This window comes from Pecten maximus, chromosome 14, assembly GCF_902652985.1.
Source record: "Pecten maximus chromosome 14, xPecMax1.1, whole genome shotgun sequence".
NCBI lineage: Eukaryota > Metazoa > Mollusca > Bivalvia > Pectinida > Pectinidae > Pecten > Pecten maximus.
In genome coordinates, this window is record NC_047028.1 from 26,256,352 (window position 1) to 26,283,505 (window position 27,154).

The window sequence follows — 27,154 nt, forward strand, 5'->3', positions numbered from 1 at the left end:
GTACCAGCACGTGACCAAGGCACTCTGGGAAATCTACCCCTAATAAAAAGGCCGCGGGCGATCATTTACATCAGGGTGGAATAGCGACAGCGAAGGCAAAGGTGGGTACATTTTGTACAATATAGATGCAATTTTATTGTATTATCTATTGTATTCTACATTTTGTTTTACCAGTTACTTTTATCTTGTTTAAAGTTTGTCTTTTAACAATGTTGTAAATACGATATAAATTCTGAGATTAATTTGACGTAGATTTTTAAGTATTATATATATATATATTTATATCTGGTCACGGCGGATGACTTTTATGCGGCGACAAATAACAACAAGCGTATCGCGGCAAATCAACAATTTTTACTGAAACTTTCACTAGTTGGGGAAAAGGCCCCTAAGCCAAAAGGCCTGTATCGATATACTGAACCATGCATACAGAGTATCGAACTAGGGTAGAACAAAGGATCAAGAGAATAAAAGTGTCTTGTCCAACCACAACAGCATAGACCAGCCCATTTCTCAGCTTCTTGAGGAACGCAAACCGACTATATTATATCATATAGACTATACACGTATAATACACTTGTGCTAATTATCAAATAACTAGCGCATTATGGCGTTTTGACCTACGTGGGGCAGTTGCCAGGTACTGGCCGTAGGCCGGTGATTTTTCTCCGGGAACTCCGGCTTTCCTCCACCTCCAAAACCTGGCACGTCCTTAAATGACCTGGCTGGGACGTTAAACAAAAACAAATAAAACAACGTAGTACAGTTACGAGTACGACAGTTTGTAGTTTATACAACAGCTCGATTTTAAGATAATCATCAGAGATATAGCGGTAGGCCTAAACGTTGCTGACGGTTACAGAACGTGGGGGCGTCACTATCGTAAAACTTTAAATTCGCGGAAACGTATGTAAAGGATACGGGCCTATTATACGACCAAAGATTTATTTTTTGAATACGGATATTCGAAACATATGTGTTTCGTGTAACATTGAATAGATGTGTTGCGCGTATATGTTTTATACGCACGACAGGATGTCAGGTTTTGGGTGTCAGTCATACTGTCATAGACTGCAATTCTTTCAAGCTGGCTTCGTTACTTTGTCATCCAAAAGTAAAAATAAATCACTTAACCTATACATATATCATATATATACGCTTATTGTATATACATCATATAGGTTATACATAAATTACACTTGTATGTATGTGCGCATATTAATATAAATGACAAAGGCAATACATGTATAATATATGTGCGCTTAATCAGTATCAAGTTAGAGTTTTACACACACATACTTAAGATGGATAGCTTGTAGGATATTACTTAATTATTCAAAATATATTTACCGAAGTTATTTAGGATACAAATATTAAAATGGTGGGCGGTAACGTGTCTCTATTCAATAAGCCTTGACATATATTTAATGAAGGCTTGAGGTATCGAATTACCCCTTTCCCCCAGCACGCACTTTTTACAATTACGACAGCAGCTTTTGTGGATTAGCCAAGCGAGAATATCTCAATGACATACCAGACAAAAGTTTTCCTTTCCAGCAATCTAAGTAAAAAAAAATGTCGACGTCTAAGACTACATAAATTTTTGTCAATTGCGTTGGTGACTTGATAAACGAAATTTCGCGAGAAAGGGTTTAATTGGCATTTTTTAATTTCCAACCAGCCTGGCAGTCGGGTGGAACGCACTCTTATATTCAAAGTCTGAACAAATGATTGTTGAACGACTCTCAATTATAGGAACGAATCTCATTATAAACCTGTTATCAAGAGAATTCACCTATCTATACAATTCACTCTTAAACATTTCCAGTAAGGAGTCGATTGTGTGACATCATAATAAATATGGGCCATGAGGTAACTCCGTGAATATCGCGCAACAAAATGGCTGCCCAATCTACATGTTGTTCTTTATAATTTTATTTTAACTTTAAAACGTGCCAAATGATAAAAAAGAAAACACGTTTAGTAAAATACCGTGTTATATTGCCGAAGTTAACCAGAATTGGCGTATCACAATAACCTAGACGAATTATCATGATAATAACGTTCTAGCTGAGAGAACCTTTTCTGCGCTGAGCTATTACTGCAATAGAAAAGTTAATGAACAAACGGATATTGCTGGTGTGCTTAATCTGCTGGTGCGTAAGATATGGTCGGCAAATCAAACTGGAAACCGCTCGAACCAGAAAAGAAGACTAATATGTAAAAGTATTGCGTCATAACTTTCTTTGTTGCGGCTATATAATAATAATAATAATAACAATACATAAAAAGAAACAAACAATGCAAATGTTGTGTGAGACTTACGTTATATATATGTAACTGGATATCAAAATATACTAAGGTTGGTATATTTACTCCAGTTTACGTACAACTAGCGACTGAGCATCATGTTTGGTATATAACTATGTATCCATTCCTTGTCTTCATCTTTGATATTTAATGATTTAAAATTTATGTGCGGCCCTGAAAACAAAAGTTTATATAACTTTAAATTAGTTTGTTTTTATTTTTTAATATCAATTCTTTTCTTGTGTGTTCATTCCATGTTTTGTTTTTTCCAATTTGGTGTCGCCTTTAAATCAGTCCTAATACGACCCTGGTGTCTCCTTGACGCTTGTCTTCAAAGTAAGACCTGACTGTTAGTATCCACCTTGACACATGTACCCGTATGATCCCGACTGTCTGGTGTTCTCATGACACAACTCCTCATATTACCCTGGCTGTTGTTGTCTTCTTAATTTCCTTCTACACATACCTGGTAACCCTGGCTGTTGATCACTGGGGGGAAACACGTGACCTGTAACAGATATGGGAACACTATATGTCCGATAATGGAGGAGAAATGGCGTAGAAGAATGGTGTAGATAGTGATGTCTTTTTGTGTATATCCATTAAGTATTAAGCGTTACGGGTTCTGTGCACTTATTAAATTATTGATATCGATACAGTAAATGAGTTTAAAAGCATCAAAGTAACCGCTACTTGCATGCACCTCCGTCCGCCATTATCGGACTTTTAGTGTTCCCATATCTGTTACAGGTCACGTGTTTCCCCCCACTGTGATATTCCTAATCTTCGTCCACATATTACCCTGGCTGTTAATGTCGTTACTTCCGTCCTCATATTATCCTGGCTGTTGGCGTCTCCCCAACTTCCGTCCACATATTACCCTGGCTGTTGGTGTCTCCCCAACTTCCGTCCGCATATTACCCTGGCTGTTGGTGTCTCCCTAACTTCCGTCCACATATTACCCTGGCTATTGGTGTCTCCCTAACTTCCGTCCACATATTACCCTGGCTGTTGGTGTCTCCCCAACTTCCGTCCACATATTACCCTGGCTGTTGATGTCTCCTTTAACTTCCGTCCACATATTACCCTGGCTGTTGGTCTCTCCCCAACTTCCGTCCACATATTACCCTGGCTGTTGGTGTCTCCTTAACTTCCGTCCACATTTACCCTGGCTGTTGATGTCTCCTTAACTTCCGTCCACATATTACCCTGGCTGTTCATGTCTCCTTTAACTTCCGTCCACATATTACCCTGGCTGTTGGCGTCTCCCCAACTTCCGTCCACATATTACCCTGGCTGTTGATGTCTCCTTAACTTCCGTCCACATATTACCCTGGCTGTTCATGTCTCCTTTAACTTCCGTCCACATATTACCCTGGCTGTTGGTGTCTCCTTAACTTCCGTCCACATATTACCCTGGCTGTTGGTGTCTCCTTAACTTCCGTCCACATATTACCCTGGCTGTTGGTGTCTCCCTAACTTCCGTCCACATATTACCCTGGCTGTTGGTGTCTCCCTAACTTTCGTCTACGTATTACCCTGGCTGTTGGTGTCTCCCTAACTTTCGTCCACATATTACCCTGTCTGTCGGTGTCTACTTAACTTCCGTCCACATATTACCCTGGCTGTTGGTGTCTCCTTTACTTCTGTCCACATATTACCCTGGCTGTTGATGTCTCCTTAACTTCCGTCCACGTATTACCCTGGCTGTTCGTGTCTCCTTAACTTCCGTCCACATATCACCCTGGCTGTTGATGTCTCCCTTACTTCCGTCCACATATTACCCTGGCTGTTGATGTCTCCCTTACTTCCGTCCACATATTACCCTGGCTGTTGGTGTCTCCTTAACTTCCGTCCACATATTATCCTGGCTGTTGATGTCTCCTTAACTTCCGTCCACATATTACCCTGGCTTTTGGTGTCTCCCTAACTTCTGTCTACATATTACCCTGGCTTTTGGTGTCTCCCTTACTTCCGTCCACGTATACCCTGACTGTTGGTGTCTCCCTAACTTCGTCCACATATTACCTTGACTGTTGGTGTCTCCCCAACTTCCGTCCACATATTACCCTGGCTGTTGGCGTCTCCCCAACTTCCGTCCACATATTACCCTGGCTGTTGGTGTCTCCTTAACTTCCGTCCACGTTTACCCTGGCTGTTGATGTCTCCTTAACTTCCGTCCACATATTACCCTGGCTGTTGATGTCTCCTTTAACTTCCGTCCACATATTACCCTGGCTGTTGACGTCTCCCCAACTTCCGTCCACATATTACCCTGGCTGTTGATGTCTCCTTAACTTCCGTCCACATATTACCCTGGCTGTTGATGTCTCCTTAACTTCCGTCCACATATTACCCTGGCTGTTGATGTCTCCTTTAACTTCCGTCCACATATTACCCTGGCTGTTGGTGTTTCCTTAACTTCCGTCCACATATTACCCTGGCTTTTGGTGTCTCCCTAACTTCCGTCTACATATTACCCTGGCTTTTGGTGTCTCCCTTACTTCCGTCCACGTATACCTTGACTGTTGGTGTCTCCCTTACTTCCGTCCACGTATACCCTGACTGTTGGTGTCTTCCTTACTTCCGTCCACATATTACCCTGGCTGTTGATGTCTCCTTAACTTCCGTCCACATATTACCCTGGCTGTTGGTGTCTCCTTAACGTCCATCCACATATTACCCTTGCTGTTGGTGTCTCCTTAACTTCCGGCTACATATTACCCTGGCTGTTGGTGTTTCCTTAACTTCGTCCACATATTACCCTGACTGTTGGTGTCTCCCTAACTTCCGTCTATATATTACCCTGGCTGTTGGTGTCTCCTTAACGTCCATCCACATATTACCCTGGCTGTTGGTGTCTCCTTAACTTCCGGCTACATATTACCCTGACTGTTGGTGTCTCCCTTACTTCCGTCCACGTATACCCTGACTGTTGGTGTCTCCCTTACTTCCGTCCACGTATTACCCTGGCTGTTGGTGTCTCCCTTACTTCCGTCCACATATTACCCTGGCTGTTGATGTCTCTTTACTTCCGTCCACATATTACCCTGGCTGTTGGTGTCTCCCTAACTTCCGTCCACGTTTACCCTGGCTGTTGGTATCTCCTTAACTTCCGTCCACATATTACCCTGTCTGTTGATGTCTCCCTAACTTCCGTCCACATATTACCCTGGCTGTTGGTATCTCCTTAACTTCCGTCCACATATTACCCTGTCTGTTGATGTCTCCTTAACTTCCGTCCACATATTACCCTGTCTGTTGGTGTCTCCCTAACTTCCGTCCACATATTACCCTGTCTGTTGGTGTCTACTTAACTTCCGTCCACATATTACCCTGTCTGTTCACCGGTGTCTCCTTAACCTCTGTCCACATATTACCATGGCTTTCGGTGTCGCCTTAACTTCCATCCACATATTACCAAGAATGTTTGTGTTTTCTGGACATCCGTCGTCATATGAACTTTGCAATCACGAGTTAAACAAAGGGAGGCAACCCTCATTACACGAACATCTATACGATGCATGTATAGCGGGTAAAATCTATAGATAAATGTTTAAGGAATGAATCATTTCTGTTCACACCATTTAAACATAAAAATTGTCGATAAACACGAAGATAGATAGGTATCGTATTTATTTTCAACCATTCTTGTCCCATTTGTGTAATTTGCACATAAAATGAAAATGTATCGAGTATACGTATTGCATGATACAATCAGATAATGTTTCAAAGAAATTATATGTTAACTTCGATCGGTTTAACGAGCGTTATTCATGAGCCGTATCACGCGTGACCAAAGCTTGAACAATGGTGAACCCCTGTACCGTATCTTACTGGCGGCAAAAAGAGTATATATCATCGATAAAACATAATATTCGTCTATAGGGTTTTAATTCCCACAGATTGATCTTCCTAAAATTTTATAACCACGATGACTGTGATTTTTTTAGCGAATTTTAATAAACCAATAACGAGGTAGTCAATACGAGGCCAATTAAGGGAGTACTTTGTCTAATAACCCATAACAAAAGATCAATGTCAATTTCAAGCCAAGAAATGTACACCTGTATATCATTTGATATTTAGGTCACCTGAGACGTCACAGAAGCCCTATTTTAATCGACCTCTGTGCGTACGCCGGTCGTTCGTAAACAATTTACACTTTCAACTTCTCAATAACCAAAATGCCAAGATATCTGATATTAGGCACACAGTATGCCTGGATGGGCGAATTTCGTGACCTTGGGGTCTCATGTTTGTCCCTTGAGAGAAGTAGACTTTACTTTGGTTTACATAGGGAAATCACATTGATGACTATCATTTGTTTGATTTCTATTGGAATCCATTCTAACTTGTTCAATTAAAGAAGTTGGGGTGACAGTTTGATGGTATGCACATTTTGCCCCTGACTCGCCCCAGGGGCTGATGGGCTGAGCCATAAAGTGTCAGATTACATTAATTATTTCAAAACTCTGGACCATTGGTCTTTTAATTTATGCAGTGATGCAATAGAGAATAACGGAAGTTAAAATTAATCAATAATATCAATATTATTATTATTGATTCTTTCCACGCCATGAACACAGACAGTACCAGTAAATGAAGATTGGCTTTAAACGACATTTTTAGAAATAAAAAAAAATGAAATAAATAAATAAATAAAAGTGTTCAAGACGGTTTTCTAACACACTTAAATACTTGTATATATTAGGTCCAGAAAATACTCAAAATGGCCATGATAAACACAATGTAAGTCTTTGGTATTTCTTTTACATATGTGGTTCTGCTAAACATATACGGCTATTTCAGAGACTGTTGTATTCAAAAAGTCAACACAGGGGACAAAGATGGTACTGAGCATTTATTCTAAAGTTCCAAAATGCTATCTTAACTTGGACACAACGTCATAACAATCTCATTATATATAGACAGCGAACTTAACACAGAACCATTAATCAATATTTCCTGCATATCATCCGCTTTGAGGTTCACATATTCTGACATGGGTTTCATAGAAGTTGCGTCTTACAAACATTCAATGTATTACAGTAGGTTTTTTTTTTTTTTTTTTTGTTATTTAATGTTTTTTTGTTGTTTTTTATTTGTTTTGTCAGCTTTTTTACATCCCTTTTATCGGCTTCGAGAAATGATGCTTCAAGCTAAAGCCTTCGGGCTAGTAATATGTTTACTGGCCGTCAGCAACGTGATGATGAAATCGACATCCGAGATCTACAGGGAGCTAGAGGAAGTTCTGGAGACCTTAGAAGAGGAGAAAAGGGAAGAGGAAGCAGCGAACGAAATTAATGGGAATGTCTTGACGCGGATGAACAATGCTAACTACACTCTCGCTGTGCAAGCCATACAGGAAGCCAAAGTTCTACTCGAGAAGGAGTATGCTGAAATAAGAAATCCTCATTTTCTGGCAGGTATGTATAATTAATTTTTCATACTGAAGCGGTTTAAAACATATACAAAGTATAATGGTATATAACCAAGACACAGTACCAGAACCTATTGGTACAATATAATCGTTATCAAACTTCTCACCATGAAATATCTTGTACTATTTACAGACACAAGAAAATGTTAAATTTCATTTTCTCGGAAAAGGAATTTTTTGTTTTGTTTTTGTTTTTTGTTTTTGTTTTTGTTTGTTTCAGTTCAATCTTAATTTTTGTTTAATTTGTTAATTTTTTTTTAAAATACTGCAATGTTGTTTGTACAAAGGTGATGACAAAAAATCTGGCTCAGCATCGGCTTCGACAATGGAAGGTCTTAACGACCTGACCTACGGTTCCCATGGTGAACAGGAAGAAAACAAAACTCTGATAGCGCTTTTTGCCGCGGAAATTCTCATCAACAAACAGTAAGTGTCGTTTACTCAAGGACAAAATAGGACAACTGTATTAGATATCAGAAGAACCAATGAGTTCCCATCGCTAAAACTCTTTTACAGCTTATGAAGCGTTAACATTAAGCTGGAAGGCTCATCTCATGTGTGTCCCAAATTACTACAAGGTTTCAAAAATTTGACCCTTAGGGCCGTGAATGAAAGTAAAGAATGTTCATTTGAAAACATTTGGTAGACTTGTATCACAGCAACACAATGGTCCAAACCCATGACCGCTTTATAAGCTGATTAATCATGACGGACGGACGGACGGACGGACGGAGTAGAATAATAATTGAGCACGTCCTGGACTTTTTCAAATATCTTACTTTGCGATTCAGTTGTAAACACTGGTAATGTCGGGGTGAAGATATGCACAAAATAATCAATGATCGCCTCGAGGAAGAGTTGGTGTTGTGGGGAGAATGTCATTACACATCAGACATTCGTTCCTATACGTATTCAGAGATTATCATTAAAGGTACGGTGGGGTGGGGAGGGGCTGGTATATATGTATATAGATAAATCTAATATCCCTTTATTTGACGTCGCTTCATTGATCATTTTCTTTAGAGACTGGGTGGTTGAGTTTAATTTAAACCATATTTGATTACATTTCTTTATATTTCATACATTATATACAGGAATATTAACAGGATTCAGAAAAAAGTATGTGTAAACTTATGTTAATCCGTCTCCTTGTGGTTTAAATTTCGTCCTTTTTTTCTACAAGAACTTTCGGCCAATCATAGGAATCTTGACTATTTACAAATGATTGTTGTGTTTTGGGGGTCGCCTAGTAATCACGTGACCATGTGTATCAATGAAATGTCGAAATTTCTAGACCAACTAGCAGCTCGAAAACTGGCCTCGGAATTATTTCGCTATGCTTGGTAACCTCAACGAAGTATAATCTTTTTTCATTTTGTATTTGAGTTGAAAATCCACTATCTCTGTTTTGATATGTAATTTTTTCCCGAAACGCACATGCGCAATCACACCGTTTTACACTTTTTGGAATGGTTGTGATTATACTGGCTCGCATTCTTTTCTTCAATTTTCAAAAAAGAAATCGTTTATTACCGTTTTTAGTTTTCAAATTAGCAAGTTAAGAAAAAAAAAGTGTGTAACTCTTCACACATTTCATCTGCATAAATAATTTCCTGTCCGACAGCAACTTCAAGGACATCGAGGAGTTGGCAAGTGATGGTGGCGTTAGAAAGGCGTTTAGGGAAGAAGAGGGGAACTGTAAAGGAAAAAATAAAATCCTTGACCTCAACTGCACTCTAGTGGAGAATTCGCCGTACAGGACAATCAATGGCACTTGTAACAATCTGGATAACCCGCTCTGGGGTTCTAAAGACGCAGTCCAAATCCGGGTCTTGTCTGCAGATTATGACGATGGTGAGTAACTATGTTCTTCTATCTATATATGAAAAAACGACCTTGATTTTCTATCACGGGCGCGGGATTTTAGAAGAAGCATTCTGAACAAGATTTATTCCATCGTAGGCATTTGTTTGGTAATTTTAATCCCACAAACCCCTTGTATTCCAATTATTTTGCTAAATTGAATTCTAACGTAATCTTATGTCAAGTAATCTATTGTACGCCATTTTTACGGGCGTTTTAGACCCTGTGACCAGGTAAGGATGACTTCACGAACTTTCAGAAAAAATAGTTGCGGCCACATGTACAAACGTTCTTTATCATTCTCTGTAGATTCTTTGAAATCTGTTTACAAGGAAGTATTAAGAAAACATCTCAAAAGAGGATGGGGATGACTTAGGACGTAGCTTGAACAATGTTCATCCTTATCCGGTTAATATTCCGAAATATAAACACAACCAATGTCATTTAGCTTGTTATTTTAATGCAGAAGACATAAGCAATTACGTACCTTTCCTATTAAATCTTCAGTACACATTGTCCCTTGCCTAGGCACATTCCGAAAATCAGGAACTTGTGGTAGAAAAAAACGTAATAATATTGATTCCCCATATAAGATTTGTATGCCCCCGTCATGAAACTATTGTTCAACACTCTATTTTAAGCACGAAATAACATATATTGTAAAGATAACTGAAAGATAAAAATATCCAGTGGTATCGCGGGCGGCATGTAGCAGCGGGGTTAATATTAAATAAATATTGTGGGGAAAACAAGGAAAAATTGGGCTATTTCAAAGTTCGTTAATTCTGATAGAATCACTGAAATTTCTTCATGCAAGGGATTGGCTCCCCAAGACAAACTAGCGTGGATGGTGGGGATCTTCCAAGTGCCAGGACAGTGACAAGAACTGTACTTGTGTTTGATACTTCGGGTAACCCATCCAATTCCACACCGGAAGACCAGTTTAGGACAATGATGATGACAGTATGGGGACAGTTCCTCGACCATGACATCACAGAAACCCCAATGACGAAAGGTGAGTAAATCAATTCAATTAATCAATATCTTACAATTACGATTTTGATAAAATCAATTATGACGTTGTCTCGAACACTGATGATTCAATATCTTACAATTTTGATGAAATAGATTATATAGTAAAACTTTAACATCTCGATCACTGATGATTTAATTATTTAATATCTTATAATTACGATTTTCATGAAATTAATTACAAACTTCGTTTTCTCGATCACTGATAATTTAATTATTTAATATCTTACAATTACGATTTTGATGAAATTGATTACAAACTTCGTTTTCTCCATCACTGAGGATTTAATTATTAAATATCTTATAATTACGATTTTGATGAAATTAATTACAAACTTCGTTTTCTCGATCACTGAGGATTTAATTATTTAATATCTTTCAATTACGATTTTGATGACATTAATTACAAACTTCGTTTACTCGATCACTGATGATTTAATTATTCAATATCTTACAATAACGATTTTGATAAGATACATTATATAGTAAAACTTTGTTATCTCGAATACTGATAAATCAAAGACTCTTCTTTACTCGAAGTTAAAATCCAGTTCGTACATTAATAGTTCTACATACAATACAATAGCGATATCTCAAATTGGTATGACCCACTGACCTTAGGGTAACTAGGTTCTATTGTGTCTACTTTGATTAAAAGTGGGATAAGTACATTTTCTCTTTCTATGATTTAACATTGTGATGCTTTCCATATACGTTAACATAAAATGTCAAAAGCATGCGATGATTTCTCCTCTTATCAAAAATAAAGATGAGGTTTCAAATATAGGGATTGAACTGTGTTCATATTGTGGTTATCGTGGTATGAACGCAATTTGATACAGACACATAGTAAATATTCCGTTTATACCACTGTAAACGAAAATAAAACAAAAACAAAAACCCGCCGTTCAATGCCTTTATTGACATCAAATATATCGTTTATATATATATACTAAGACAATACAGTTCCAGTTTATCTGCGTAAATACATCGGTATTGTTAACCAAATTAAAACAACTCAACATTTTTGTTTAATACATTTCACCTTTCACGTTTTTAAGTAATTGAAATATTCACAATCCAAAATTTCCGTCTCGGATGAACTATGATTGTCAAACAGCGTGTATTGGCACAGAGTTAGTAGTGACGTGGTCGAATGTTCTCTAGGAACTGTACGATTCTGCCATTTGTTGTTTGCCTTCCTCGTTGAGAAGTGAAATATGCACCCATTTCCGCAATATTCAGTCTAGTTTATGACAAAATACTCACTTGACGTTATATTAGCTTTTTGTACAGAGATCATCTTGTAACAGGAAAAAACGTAAAAATAGCGGTGATCAGTCCTTTCAAACTGGCGCCGTCTAGTTGACGTTCCGGTAACGTCACAAATAGACGGCTTCATGATTATGTTACCAATTTCTGCGATTATTAATCCGCTGAACCTTTTTTCACTGCGTATACGCTAATATATTCACAGTCAGAGATTACCAAACTGAAAAAGAGAGAGATGTCAATATATTTTCCTAGACTATGACAGCAAAGTGTACGCAAGACGACAATTCATATCGTAATACAAAGTAAATTGATGTTTATGAAACTAAAAACCAACTGATATGGTTTTGTTTATAACCTCATAGATATCCGAGAATCCATCCAGTAGCTGTTGTGAAATGCAATGTCTCTTCACGATTGTTTTGATTCCTTGAACCTTTTGCAGGTAGAAACAATACCAATGTGGCTTGCTGCCAGTTGCCAAAGGCACAGAGAGACGAACAGGTAAGATGGAATCAAATGCTACCTGACAGGTGACGAGGCATCATTGGAAATCCAAATACTATTAAGAGGAAAACATACTCAAGGTTGATTTTGTTTGTTGGGTTTATCACCTCGTGAACAATCTGCGCCAGAAAAGGCTTCCTGATATTGGCAACTCTTTGTCCAAATCCCAGAAAGTAAACAATAAATGTTGTAGTTTTATAATATTTAAAAAAAAAAAAAAAAAAAAAAAAGTTTGTTGACCTAAAATCCCAATATGAATGCATTGGTCAACAGTTTGCAATTGTATCATTTAGATATATGTTAGGTTGTAAAATGTGTTGGTTCAAAATCTAAGAGAAACAATTACACAACAATAATGGATTATGATAAAACACAATTTATTATCGGTAGTATGTGAACGGTCAGTCGTCTCAAATATGAGACGCATTTTCGATTAAAGTGAATAAAATCGAAATGATTCTATTTCTGTGACGTTTTATCGATATTTCTAGGGATCTGTTCTGTTCATATTAAATGGTTGTTAAAATAAACAATCTTTCTTAATTTATTAAATTCTACTTCACAATCATCATATTTAATCACCATTCTAAATACTTCCTTCTCACCAAATGGGACATGAAGAACTCAATCTGCCCCCCCCCCCCCCCCCCCCCCCCCCCCCCCCCCCCAAGCCTCAAATGAAGATCGGATGTACGTGATTCAACTTTTTAACCTCATGGTTAAGATCCGAGATGATTGGTTCAACTTTTTAACCTCAGGTGAAGATCCGAGGTGTTTAGTTCAACTTTTTGACCTCAGGTGAAGATCCGAGGTGATTGGTTCAACTTTGTAACCTCACGTGAAGATCCGAGGTGTTTGGTTCAACTTTTTAACCTCACGTGAAGATCCGAGGTGCTTGGTTCGATGCTCCATACCCTTGTCGGTTTGTAATTCTTAGAAGGCTGAGAAATTGACCCGGCTGTGCTGTTGTTGTTTCCCTGTGCAAGACACTTTACCCTAATTGCTCTGGGCGGTATATGACGGGCCTCTCATATTTTGTACAGCGAGGTAGTCACAAACTTAATCTGAACTACTTCAAGGAGACCTCGCCTCAAAATGACCCTGACTGTTTAAGGGATGATATACCAGGCAAACAAACACAATGCGTGAATTTTCCCATTACAGTATTTTAATTGTGAAGATTTTATATAAAGTTTATCAGTTATTAATCAAACATTTGGAGGATCTTGCTATGCATATTTTTTTTCATGCAGCATTATAAATTCCCATGCTGTATAAATGATTTGCAGGACCACCCAGTGCGTGCCCATTACAATTGAACCTGGCGACGTTCGTCTCACGGGAACTTGTATGGATGTAATACGGTCCTTGCCAACCAGAGAAAAACCATGTATTCCAGGTAAGTACTGTTTGTTCGATTTTGGCCCCGATAAAGGTGATATTTAAGGATTGAATAAAATAAAATAAAAGTTCGTAAAAGTGTCTCAAGACCTATTGAGGTTTATATCCCCACACACCTCAACATAACTTTATTCAATCCATATATTTATATATTTTTTTTTTTTTTTTTTGATATTTTGTACAACATTTTGTCTTTGACAAATAGGGACTTGTGCAAGTCTACCACAGAACTTACCGAAATGTACGTCATCGCTCTTCGTCTATATATGGTTAATACGTTCAGGATTTCTTCCGTGAACAGACTTAATAGCGAATTTAAACAAATATCAGTTTTAAAGGAATTTATTTCATATAAATATGATCACTTTTGAAAAGGAATTAAAACAGATATAGTCCAAGCCTGACAAATGTATTCCTACGCCGGACATGATATAGTTCATTGAAAAATGACTCGAGTTAACTGTGGTAGGTTATTTGAGTCTAAATTGAGTGGAAATACGAATATAATGAATTAAAGTGATACACGTATTCCTTATTTTAATGTCCCCTACGTAGGAAGCAGCTTATTCTGTTTACAGTTCATTTCGATTGGCCTGCTGCGATGATATCTAGAGGAATACATCAGACCCTATTGTTGGGTTACTCCTGACGAATTTAAGAGAAAACCACGCGCAACCTCCCTAATAGTGAAGAAGGTCGCATCGGGACGTCAAACTATACTTGTGAAAGCACTTAACTAATAACTTAAACATACATATTAAAATATATCTGCAAGTAAAAGGCATAGTAAATTATCCGCCAATGACTGATATCACATAGGGTTATACAAATCTGATCCTGCAAGTTAAACGTAAGTTCGGAATACAAACAACGATACATATAAATCCGCTTTACCAATCTCGAAAAAAATCAGGATGGTGCAAAAATGCATACATAATCTTTTAAATTGTTTCTCATTTAATTTGGATTAATGAGGATCATCTCAGAAAAGGTTTATCACGATAATTATTTCATAAAATTAATGTAAAAGAAAGAAAATAGAAAAAAGTGTGATTACATTCAAATTTCATTATCTTGAACACTGATAGTAAATCTAGGTAAAAATTCCGACATCTAAAATTCAATATAAAGTTGTCTCGGTTACCTCGAATACTCTGGCTATCTCGAAGGTTTTTCCGTGACGTCACTGACTTCGAGAGAATGAGGTCAAACTTACCTGATACATTGCGCTGATAATGCTAGCATACAAAGACATTGACATTTGTTTAATTGCTGAAATGAATTATATTATCGACAAAAACACAGCTTTGTGACAGTAAATGAACCATACCAATGTATCTGAGGAAGTTGACATGGAAAGTTGTCTATATTTTAGGGGTTCGAGAGCAAATCAACGGCATCACATCTTTTATTGATGCTTCCCAGGTGTACGGCTCCGATGAGGAAGTAGCTCACGAACTTCGGACATTCAGTAACGGTAAGTCGCAACCACGCTTACTCCATAGAAAATTCCAGTTTCAGTTTAAGACACACAGTTGTTTAACAAATTTAGAAAGCAATTTTAGTGAGTATATATGGAGTAGGAAAACTACTAGCAATCACTCAAAAAAAAACAAAAGATTAAAACTGAAACTGAAAGCAGTGTATATGTTATGTAGAGCGGCCATGTTGCCATATTAGATAGAGAATTATCTAATCAATTTAATTAAGTTTGATAAATATGAATTTTTTTAACCGGTAATGAAGAACTGTTTGCACTTAACCCGTCTTTGTCGATAATCCGTACAATACCAGTTGCAACAAAATACTTTGTTATAAGAAAGACGTGCCACAGGCGAAAGTTGATGACGCGCCACAGACGAAAGATGATTTGACAAGAAAGAATGGGTCATGTTATATTATTTCATTTCGTTTCATGAGTTGATATAATGTCATAGTCGGGACTCTAAGGAGTACGAAATAGTTGGAAATATTTGCAGGAGTTCAGCTTCGCTATACTCGCGGTCTCTTAATAACGCTCGCAAATTCAAACCCAGTGGATATGTATATCTTAAAACAAATACGTAGAAATGTTAATTGCATAATGTAATAATTATTTTTTCTTTGTTTTCATGGTAAATACTCAAATGTGATTGGTCAAAAAATTCTTTTCATTCTTCTATTAAAGAAATTCCGAGAACGGCGCGAAAAATGTGACGTCACAATACGACAATTGACGTTGCGTATTGATTTGAGAAAAAGAATCCCATTTAAAACCAGTAAAATTGTACATAAAACATGTTTTAAATTAGAAAATCATTTTCAAAAATTGATTATAAGCGTTGATGTCAATTTTGTTTTTAGTTTCATTGGGGTATGAAACAAATTTTGTTTGCAAACTTCTGTAAGAATCCGCTACGCGAACTAACGCAAACTAAATCCAAGCGTTTAATGTTATATTTAGGACATTGACAATATCATTTTTCTATCAGTTATCTCGAGCGCTCGACATATCATGACCATGTCCTTAGCGTACAACATTATTCCAGTGAAATTTAACAACTGCATTGCATACATTATTCAATTTATAACACAGGTTTACTGAAAGTTGCTGGTCCTAACCTGCTACCGAAAAACAAAGACCCATCAGCTTGTCTCCTGAAGAACACTAATACACACTGCATGTTTGCTGGTAAGAACTGGTCCGGTGTTATATACTGTATGTACAATGATGAATTGGCGCACAATCAATTCTTTGCTTAGAAAGTAATTTACATATCTCTAATTAGAGCGATCATAATTAAGCAAAATGTCTTCGTCAATAACTAACTGTTTATCAGTATTCAAACGTGTGGTTATTCTTGGTATATTTCCCTTGTTAAAATGCTCTGGAATATATTGCCTGGTATTTTCAAATACAAAAGTCCTAGATTCAGTTCTTTTTTCAATTGAAATTTAATAAATAATTGTTCATGTACAGAATAATACTAATTACTATTTTCCTCTCTTTTTTCCGTCTCTTTTTCATATATCAATCATCCATTTAAATTCATCTTTTTTCTCTACATTTTTCAAAATCAAGGCGACATACGAGTGAATGAGAATCCTCACCTTGGGGCGATACATGTCGCCTTTGTTCGATTCCACAATACTTTGGCCACACGTATGAAGACCGCGAATAATGCCCTCGATGATGAGGCTATATATCAGCGGTGTAGGAAGTTAATCGGCGCCATTATGCAGCACGTGACCTATACAAAATGGCTACCGGCAGTGCTCGGAGAAAAGCTAATGAGAAAGCATGATCTCGAACTAACCGACGAGGACGACTACAAGTAAGTCACTAAATACCTGTTCTTGCAGGATACAACAAAGGTTATTTATAAAACAGATAATTATGCAGAATCAGAGTTATGGATCTCTTGAATGTTCGCGATAGTAAAAACAACGGATGGTATGAATCTGTCGCTCAAAGCAGACGACCAATAAATTACTCAACGACACATGATTTCAATACAAATTATGCAGTAAATCTATCCTACTTGTCACATATAACACTGTTCAAAGACTATTGTATCAAAACTATTGATCTTTTTTATTCATTTTTTTTTCAATGATAGATATCACACGATTATCAAAATGGTGTTAGGAGATGAAACTGCAATTAACTGGCACGAGAATAAATATATCAACATGTATATCTGTTGTTTATTTTATCTAAATTAATAAAATTCCCTAGTTCGGACCTCAGAAACATGCACAACTTCTACTAATGAAACCGAGTGTTTTTGCCTACAAGTAATGAAATAAACACCGAAATGTGAAAGGAAAAGGCATTTCGTATAAAAAATACCGTATTTATGCGGTAATTAGTGATACTTCGGGTCGAATTAGGAATTTTCAGCACTTAATACTCGAAGAAATTTGGTTGATCTGGAGAGTAAAACTATCGTAGTAACACTCTAATAAAATGCACGATTTAATGTATTGTGACGGAACTGCATCTGAGGTATACTTCATGTATTGATAAGCGAATTTTTATTAAGCGTATGAAAAAATGTTATTGCTGCAATTAAATATACACCAATATTATGTATTGCTACATGTATGCATATGTATGGAAGAAAATAAAAAATTTCAAAAAAAAAAAAAAAAAAAACTATCGTATTAATGTAAAGATTATAATTTCTATTACTTGGGAAAAAATACATATTTTCCAGTATATTTAATGTTGACGTTCTAATATTAACCCAAACGAAGGAATGCCCCTTTAACTTTGAAATTTCAATAAAAACGTAAAAAAAATATTAATAGAAATCATCAAAAACCAGTCTAAGTTGGTTTTTTTCATGTAGAGCAGGTTATGTCAGGTGAAAAAAACACAGGTAATACTAAAAATTTAGTAAAGGTTATAGACTGTAACATTAAAACTTCTTACAACATTCTCCTTATGTTCATAAAGAAGGGGGTTACCAAACCCGATATTTATATCGCTTTCTTCACAGCGGCGACCACACGCTCAAATCAAAAAGAGTCCTTCTATAATATACAGAGACATGTAACCGCAAAATATATAAACATGTATTTTTTGTAGACATGGCATGATAAAGAAGCCTCACATACATATCATTTAATATGAAAAACGATTTTTAACCGTACTACATCCGTCGTGTGTATTGTGGTGTGTTGATGACCAAAGGAGTTATTCCCCTTGTTTTGGAAATTTCTAATTGTTGAGTGAAAAGAGTGACATCAGTGCATATTAATATATTTGGGACTGTGTGTCAACAATAGACTGTGTCTTAGCCCGGGCTTTTTGCCCGAGAGGACGTCATTTGTTGACGTATTTCCGTGTACAATTAGTTAGCAATAAATTACTACAATTGCACGTATCCAAGTTTTGAAATGTGAATGTGCTTTGGTTAAATTTACCATTAATTTGATGTTAAACTAGCTACATCACGGAATACATTTTTTTATTGTAAACATCATTATTATTATCATCAATATTTCAATAGGCTGTCATCAAACTTAGCGACATCCTTATTATGATACATTGAATGTGAATAACTGATAAAGCGCCAAAACGTAATAATTTCTCTTTTCATATTTTGTAGCGTCAAGATCAACCCGTCCACCATGAACCAGTTCAGTTCTGCGTCCATGCGATATGGCCATACACTGGTGAACGAGTTGATAGCCTTGTGGAACACAAGTTTTCATGCGGAGAGTGAGGAGAGACTCGATCAAAACTTCTTCATTGTAGATAAGCTCTTCAATGAATCAGCATTGCGAGATATGTCCCGTTGGATGGTGTCGTCTCCTTGCAAGAAGTCGGATGCGTATGTACAACAATTGTCCACAATAAATAACGTTACAGTTTGACGGCAGCGGTATCTAGAAAGAGTCTTAAAAGACTCCTGAAATAGAAGCAAACCATAATTCCAGCTTAAATTGATAAAATAGGGGTAAAATACAAATAAAAATATAAATCTACCTGGAGACTACTGTAAGGAGAATATCACGCGCTCCGTAAGAGTAAGCGTCGTCAACATATACGACACTAGCCATGCAAATTATCTTTTATGTACCTTTCCCCCAAATCATGTGTTTTGGTCTTCTTTTGTGTGTTCCATAGACATGTCATATAGGCTAAAAAAAACTTATTTCATTAATGCTTTGGTTTTCTTAGTGGTATACAAACTGGTCTGATGAATAACCTGTGTTGAATAGGTGTATAGTACTTAGCTTTTTAATGCAGAAAGACTTGCAGACAAATCTCTAGATTAGATTGTTGTTCTTCAGTTTCACTCTGCCTATCTCCCTACGATGTCTAATGGTGCGACCTTCATTGTAACAATGGTTAGGAATACGGCCCTGGACAATATTTCTTATCATAAATATGTGATTCAGCATTCTTCCCAATCTTATTTTCTGTTTCCCCATCATACTTTATCTCATATTGCACTTGTTACATACTAGTGCGTAGATGATATTTGCTGTTGTGCAGTTTATAGCGATATCACTCTAATTTTGGGAACAACCAACCAATTGAAAAAATAGATTTTTGAAACACCCCTGTGTATAGAAAGTTTAGCCAAGGAAAAAATGTCTGGCAGTCACTGATTGTCCAGTATGTTATGAAGTAAGAAAATAGATATGTAGCCTGATCAATATCAATAAGAAATGTTGATATAAATTTCATAAGTGCGATTGATTTTTTCCCCAAAAGTTCCCGTAATAATAATTAACAGTTAAGCATATCAGATTTTTTAGAAGTTTTACTGCGAAATTCACCCATTTTCCAAATGGCTACCCTGGAGAAAATTTGAGCCGATAACCCAACTGTTTTTTTTTTTTTTTTTATTAGTTGTTATATGAGACCCTAAACTTTTGTTATAAACCATATTATCATATTGAATTCAAGAATTTGAATGAAATTCTCCAAAACGTTAATACTAAAATCTATGGAAAAACAATTGGTTGGTTGGTCCCTATTGGTTTCCATCGCTATCTTTGAAGTGACCCTAACAAACACCTCGCATCCTTTTTCACATCCCATGCTACCCGCCGATGTTGAGCTTTGAACATTTGGTTATGTTTCTGGTGAACAAGTTATCGTCCAAATTCCATTACTCTGTATGATAACAAGTTTAGTTTTTGAAAGGTTCCTATCCTGAAGTGAAACCTAAAGAGTAGTTGATATTTTCTAAATGATTTCATGTTGATCGGCAATACAGTGATATATGTTACACAAGCCTGTTCTGTCTTGGTTTTTAAAAGAATAAGGTTTCCTTTTAAATTTTGGCTTAATATATTGGTTTTGAACGTCTTTTTTCAAGAACTGATTAGCCAAAAGATAGCCTCTTCTGTCACTGAACTGTAAAACAAAACTTATCTATTTTTACTTCTTTTAAAATCACTTCTATCTATGGGTCCTATTGACCTGTACAACCTATGTTAGTGGACGGTTAAGTATGCAATACTAATAAATACTGTCTACTAACTTTTCAAATCGATTTAATTCGGTGTAAGTGTATGCAAAAAACATGGTACACGTATACAAGGGGGCCGCGGTGGCAGAGTGGTTAAGGTGTCCCGACACTGTAACATTGGGTTGCGAGTTCTAAATCTACATGTGGCAGTTGCCAGGTACTGACGGTAGGCCAGTGGTTTTTCTCCGGGTACTCCGGCTTTCCTCCACCTCCAAAAACTGGCACGTCCTTAAATGGCCCTTGCTGTTAATAGGACGTTGAAAAAAAACAAAAAAACAAAAAACAAAACAAAAAAAAACACGTATACAAATTTTATTTGTTCCAGATTTTTCGCCGATCCAATTTTCAATCACTTATTTAACAATGAACTGGACCTGGCGGCTGTGAACATCCAGAGAGGACGGGAACACGGACTCCCAGGCTACATGGCATTTAGAAAAAAATGCAACTTGCCTACTGTGGACAAATTCAGCGATCTGCACGACATTGAACCTGATTTCCGAAACAAATTTGCCAATGTGTACAAGTAAGACATGTTTATCTAAGTAATGAACTAAAGCTGTTTATGCATGTTATCTTTTTATGACCTTGTCTAACCTTTGACCTTATTTGTTAAAAGTTCAGTTTTATGTTGTTTTAAGTCTTATTAACACAATATGGTCATTCTTGAACAGTGTCCATAAAATCGTAATAGTTCCTTCTCGCTGACATTCGACCCCAACCCCACCCTGTCCAATCCAGTCATATTATACGGATAACGACAGAACATTTATATTGGCTTCTAAGGCATCCCTTGTTTGCTCTCTAATTCATCATTCTGCAAATTTAATTTGCTTTAATTTGGATTTGCGCTAAAATTTGAATGCGTCAAATTAAGTTAGTTATTACAGTATTCTTATTAAATTGTTTGTCTCGGCCAGCAATAAAATCTATGACCTTTACAGAGCCGAATGCTCAACCAAAAGACTTAAATCGACCTAAGCTTAAAGACAAAGGATATATGGAGATGGTGCTTTGGATGATATAATCATTGATAAATTAACACAATGTAATGACATACAATCTGTGACATAGAAACCACCAACTAACCAAAGCTTACGACCAAATCAAAGTCTCGGCCAGCGGACGAAACAAAGTGCCAGTTGCACCACCAAGTTTTTGCCCGTGCTCAGCATAACGATAAGGAATGTATTCTTTATAAAGGGAGCTAACTTATTATAATGTTTTGATTGTGTGAAGTGTATCGTCATTTTAAGGGGACAGGTATCTAGGTCAAGAAACAGAAAGAAGACTGCAGGTAGAGGGCAAAGCATGCGACTAAAATGTTTTCGGCTCGATGAAAAATTGCGATAGCACCTGTGATATATCATATCCATCCTTTATATATATATATATATATATTTCTTTTCACTGTTATGCCTACCTTAACTTTCTGTGCTTTGTGTTCTTGTTACCCATCCTAATATGCACAGGTTCTTGCGTAGAGGTTAATTTCAGTCCGAAAATCCCCATTAATTTGTAGGAATCAATTCATAAGCTTGCCAAGGTTATAACAATCGACGGTATACTGCAAAACTTAAATTTCACGGGGCTCGCGGTTGTCCATATCTGCCCTTACGTGCGGGCTGGAGATTTTCACGCGACCATGCCTTATAAGCATTCTGCAGTAAACACATTTTTTACATGTCCGCGAATAAAGCTAAATTTAAATACTTTTTAAATATTAACAACTGTACAGTCGCCCGCTCTGCATTAATAAATAAATTCCTGTGGATAGTACACAGCAAATTTACATTTATTACATTTTTACCAGTGAAATATCAAAAATCATTCATTCTATAAAAGTGATATTTTTACTAGTGAAGAATATCATATTTTTCACTAGTGAAAAATATCACTTTTGCTGATTTGACCAATCAAATTAATGATTAGAAAATACCATAATAATTGAAAAATCAGAAAGTCCGACATATATGTCAGCACCTGGACAGGGGGAACTCCATTTTTTGTGTGCAAACTTTCGCTGTAGGCCTAGTTAGCATACGGAGTAGGTTTTTCGTTGATAAAAAATGTAATAAACAGAATATCTAACAGTGTCTTCAGTAATACCAAATATATGTTAGATATCCTCTATATCTCACAATTATGATTTTGATGAAATTAAATTACAAACTTCGTTTTCTCGAACACTGAGGATTTAATTATTTAATATCTTACAATTACGATTTTGATGAAATCAATTACAAAATATTAGCCCCACTCGTGAAATATATTTGGTATTACTGAAGCCACTGTTAGATATCCTCTATTTATTTGAGGAAAGGATTACTAGGAAGAACATGGACAAATATTTCTATTATAAAGTTGCAAACAAGTAGTACACGGTATTTTGCTATGTTTATAGGAATGTGGAAGACATAGATCTGTTTGCCGGGGCTATTGCGGAGAATCCAGTAAGCGATGGGCATGTGGGTCCTACATTTGGCTGCCTGATGGGGATGCAGTTTCGGACCCTTAAAAGAGGTGATCGTTACTGGTTCGACCGCACTGGAGACATTGAAGGACTCACAGAGGGTAAATAGGAACAAGAAGTGTTTTTGATATTACCTTTTTCTTCTCACAGTTATCTTAAATTAACACTGATAGAATAGTAAGGCAGTTTTAGTCAACCATTATAAGATTGGTTGAACCAATCCCCCCCCCCTGTTCGTCTGCAATGTGCAAAAAATTTCTCGCTTTTTCATGAGAAGTTCAGTTTAGTTTTTAATTTTGAGACATATCGGGGAACGGAAATCTTAAGCTTAGACAGCTGAAATTTAAAAGAGGAAAGACCTTCATCAATCTTGCAAAATTAGCATAGGATCAAATCTCGGAATGATTAAATAAACATAAAGAACATTTTGATTTTTGGCTAAGATATTCTCCAAAAACGCTTGGTCAAATTACATTTGAGATTTCCCTTGTTTATTAATTATGCGTGAACCATTGTAAGACTTGATGGAGAAATGAAATGGTTTGCGATCCACTAAATTGAAATTACAGAAATTAAATTTTCACCCATACATTTTCCAAAATAGGCGAGAGCGACCATTTTGAACTTGGTTTGTAGTGTTCCCTTCTCTGTTCATATGATTGGTATATATTTTGATGTTTTCCATTGTTTCGAGGTTTTTGAAATGTACCTTTATTTTGTGAATACCGTATGTCGATAGAACAAATGATTATTATGAGGAATCTGGATTTGGAAGAAGCCGAAATCACTCTTGTCACAGGTGGTACTATACATTTGAATATGTTTATACCATCTCTGAATGTTCTGAACACATTTTTTTGTGTATTTTGAGAACTATATCAAAGCAATGAACTTTAATATGTCTAGTTATTCAATTGACACATATTGGGTGGTGCTGTGTTACAGTGGTAAGACACTTACCTTTCATCTAGGAGGCCGGTGTTCGATTCCTCAGAATCAGATGTGAATAGCTATTGGGTAACCTGCCAGACAGCGTTGATTTTCTCCGGATACTCCGGTTTCCTCATAGAGTGAGACCACCCGCTCGCTTCAATCCGAGATAACAAGAGTTATTGATATATGTTGGTTTATTTTGTTTCGCCATTGTTGTAAAAATAAAGTTTAAATTTTTGTTCCACACCCGATTATTCATTTTTAGTTGCCTGTCCTTCATCCATAGTCGATGACAGACGAAGGCGGTCATTAAGAGTTTTCTTTACTTAACGCAAAAATATGCGTTAGAAAATAGTATAAAAAAGGAATCGAAATTAGGGTTGTCATTCATTGTCGAAGATTATAGTTATTGAAAAGTATGTCACCTTTGTGCCTCCGTGATAGATGGGACACCAAATTTTTAAACATGGCCCAGTTCCAATAATTGTTTTCGTCAACGATTCCCAATGTTAGATCTAATGTGTGAAACAACGAATAGTTAGAATTGCCAAGGTTTATTTATTTATTTATTTTTATTTTTATTTTTTAGATCAGGTTGATGCGGTGAAAAACTTCCCCCTTGCCAAGTTGTTCTGTGACACTTTTGGCTTAAACAGAATTCAGGAAGACATTTTCAGTATACCAAGGTAAGCAATCACAGAACATTTCAACGTCAGCAAATAAGATAAAAAGAAGTTCAAATAGTACCAACCATTACTAGATGCGTATTTTGTTATATTATATTATAAATTTGACAATTTTCAGATTTGTCCCAGATCAATTGGTTGAAGTATGTTCTGTATCTCAAATTACAGTTCTAGCTTCCTTAAGAAGCGGGCCTATGTAGAGAAAAAATATAATAAATTATAGAAAATAAAGAGATAAGAAGATAGTGTGTTGTTCAGATAAAATAATTCTAATCTTTGGTCACCCAATATCCTTAGACGGAAATTGTTATATTGTATGACTTTAGAATAAACCCCAATCACGTTTCGTCTCCTTGTCCTACAGATGATAAAAATGGATATTTAGTGTTAAAGTATTTCAAAAATAGAATCAGAGAACCTTATTCTAAAACAAATAGTATTAATTTTCCTCTTTTCTACTGAAGCTAATATGCAAATCGTTATGAGTGTTTGAGGCTTACAACCTTCAAAGGTATTATGTGTAACATGACAAACGACTATCTAGTCAGTTTTTATTAATGTGCTTTGTTTTTTTATCTGTTTAAGAGTGAACGAGTTTAAGGCCTGTGCAGACTTTGAGGAGTTCGACATTGCACCTTTCCTCGTTACATGATGATGTTTTCCAGAACACGAGACACTTGGATGAATGATTACGTTTTTTTACCCATTAATATATTCTGTGTTGAATCAAGTTACTTTTGTATCGCTCATCGTCCAAACTTCATGTGACGAACCAAAACATTATTATATCAGTTTCTTGTTTTGTTAGCATAAGTACAGTACAGTTCAATCCGGTAACGCTTGCCCTCGGAAGCGTGAACCAACACGACACCTTGACGTTTACAATTAACTCTGCATTGGTACAAAATAAAGTTGACTTTCATTCGACATTAATTCATATCTGTTCGCGAAAAAATGCATATTATAATATTTTTATTTTGTCCACAAATGTACATCGTAATATATCTCATGCTGTTTTAGTTACTAGTGCTGTTTGTCAATAAAAATCTTTTTGCATATAATACCGAAGGTCTTGTTTCATCCCTGATTTTTTTACATTAATACTACGTTTTTGTATGGAAATTAGCCTTATGTTTATATGAGGAATAATGACAAGAAATGAAAGACGAAAAAACTTAGCAAAGATAGAAGAAGAGAGAAAAAAGAACAAAATAAAGAAACAGGAAAAAATATCAGATGAAAGATCCCAAATATGTCAATTTGACTGTTTAAATTTCAGTACAAGTCGTAGATGGAAACGAAATGTTGTATAAACGGAGGAATTACAACCTAAGGGAAGAGATACAAGACGAAGCAGAGCAAAGAGGGAAGTATGCTCCCTCTGTGCGGATAGGGAAATTTTGTCCGAAATTTGTATAATTAAATAATGGGTATTTTGCATGAATGAACCCAAGGGTTTGGCTCCATATGATAATATAAAGAAGATGAAACGAACCTTAGGATATTTTTTTGTGGGGATAGGTTTTTATCCAAATACAAAATATTTATTAAAATGTAATAAGATGTTTTAAAAACGGGTCTAAACTATACCATTGTCTCTGCATGACTAGTACATGCGGTAGTGGGTCGTCCGTCAAACGTCAATTCTCATTTAAAACGACTTCTCACTAACTGAGAGGTCGTAGGTCTCGACATTGTGTGAGTATTAATGTTGTGATGAAAATCTTCATATTATAGTTGAATGGCTGACCTTGATTGACTGTTAGCGTCCAAAAGTGTAACAATCTTATAATAATATATAACTAAACGGTCCGGGGTCATGACCTTGATCAGTAGTGTGCTGGTGTAGAAGGCTAACATTTTGTTTCTTTATTTCAGTTCAAAGTCATTTAGACAACTTTATGAAGTACAAACATACAATTATTTATTAACTGTTTTTGAGGAAGTACATATAAAACACAAAAGATATTAGCATTTTTCAATACAAATCAAAAGTAAGATAAAAGCAAAAGTGCATCTTACAGCTGGTTTGTCCCTTCTGGCTTTCCTCAGTGATGCTAATCGGCCTAACATGACGATACTTAAAGGGGGAAATGATCGAAATCAAAGAATAGGAAGGTGTAAGAGAAAGATACATTTTTCAATAAAAGTTTCATTGTTTTCAGTATTGAATTTAAAAGGAACTGCAATTACATGAGTATGATCTTAACCGTGTCATTATTTAAATTTAATAATACAGAACACTCAAAACGCCTTCTTT

At 36.2% G+C, this 27,154-nt stretch overlaps 1 protein-coding gene across 1 annotated transcript; it reads left to right on the plus strand.

The window, feature by feature from the left end:
* On the plus strand, window positions 1-25,962 carry LOC117342135 (myeloperoxidase-like). Its single transcript, XM_033904145.1, has 15 exons — window positions 1-101; window positions 7,428-7,739; window positions 8,041-8,179; window positions 9,378-9,607; window positions 10,434-10,631; window positions 12,366-12,421; window positions 13,715-13,826; window positions 15,204-15,305; window positions 16,404-16,499; window positions 16,890-17,142; window positions 18,925-19,149; window positions 21,128-21,328; window positions 23,207-23,376; window positions 24,798-24,894; window positions 25,480-25,962. The coding sequence occupies exons 2-15, from the start codon at window positions 7,460-7,462 to the stop codon at window positions 25,544-25,546; spliced, it is 2,226 nt and encodes a 741-aa protein (XP_033760036.1). The 5' UTR covers window positions 1-101; window positions 7,428-7,459; the 3' UTR covers window positions 25,547-25,962.
* The last annotated feature ends 1,192 nt before the right edge of the window (window positions 25,963-27,154 follow it).

Bases quoted from the DNA above. Each gene is read 5' to 3' on its own strand.
- LOC117342135 (XM_033904145.1), top strand. From the start codon at position 7,460: ATGATGCTTCAAGCTAAAGCCTTCGGGCTAGTAATATGTTTACTGGCC. The intron at 13,827-15,203 runs GTAAGTACTGTT...TCTATATTTTAG, and splicing joins AGAAAAACCATGTATTCCAG to GGGTTCGAGAGCAAATCAAC. The intron at 21,329-23,206 runs GTAAGACATGTT...CTATGTTTATAG, and splicing joins AAATTTGCCAATGTGTACAA to GAATGTGGAAGACATAGATC.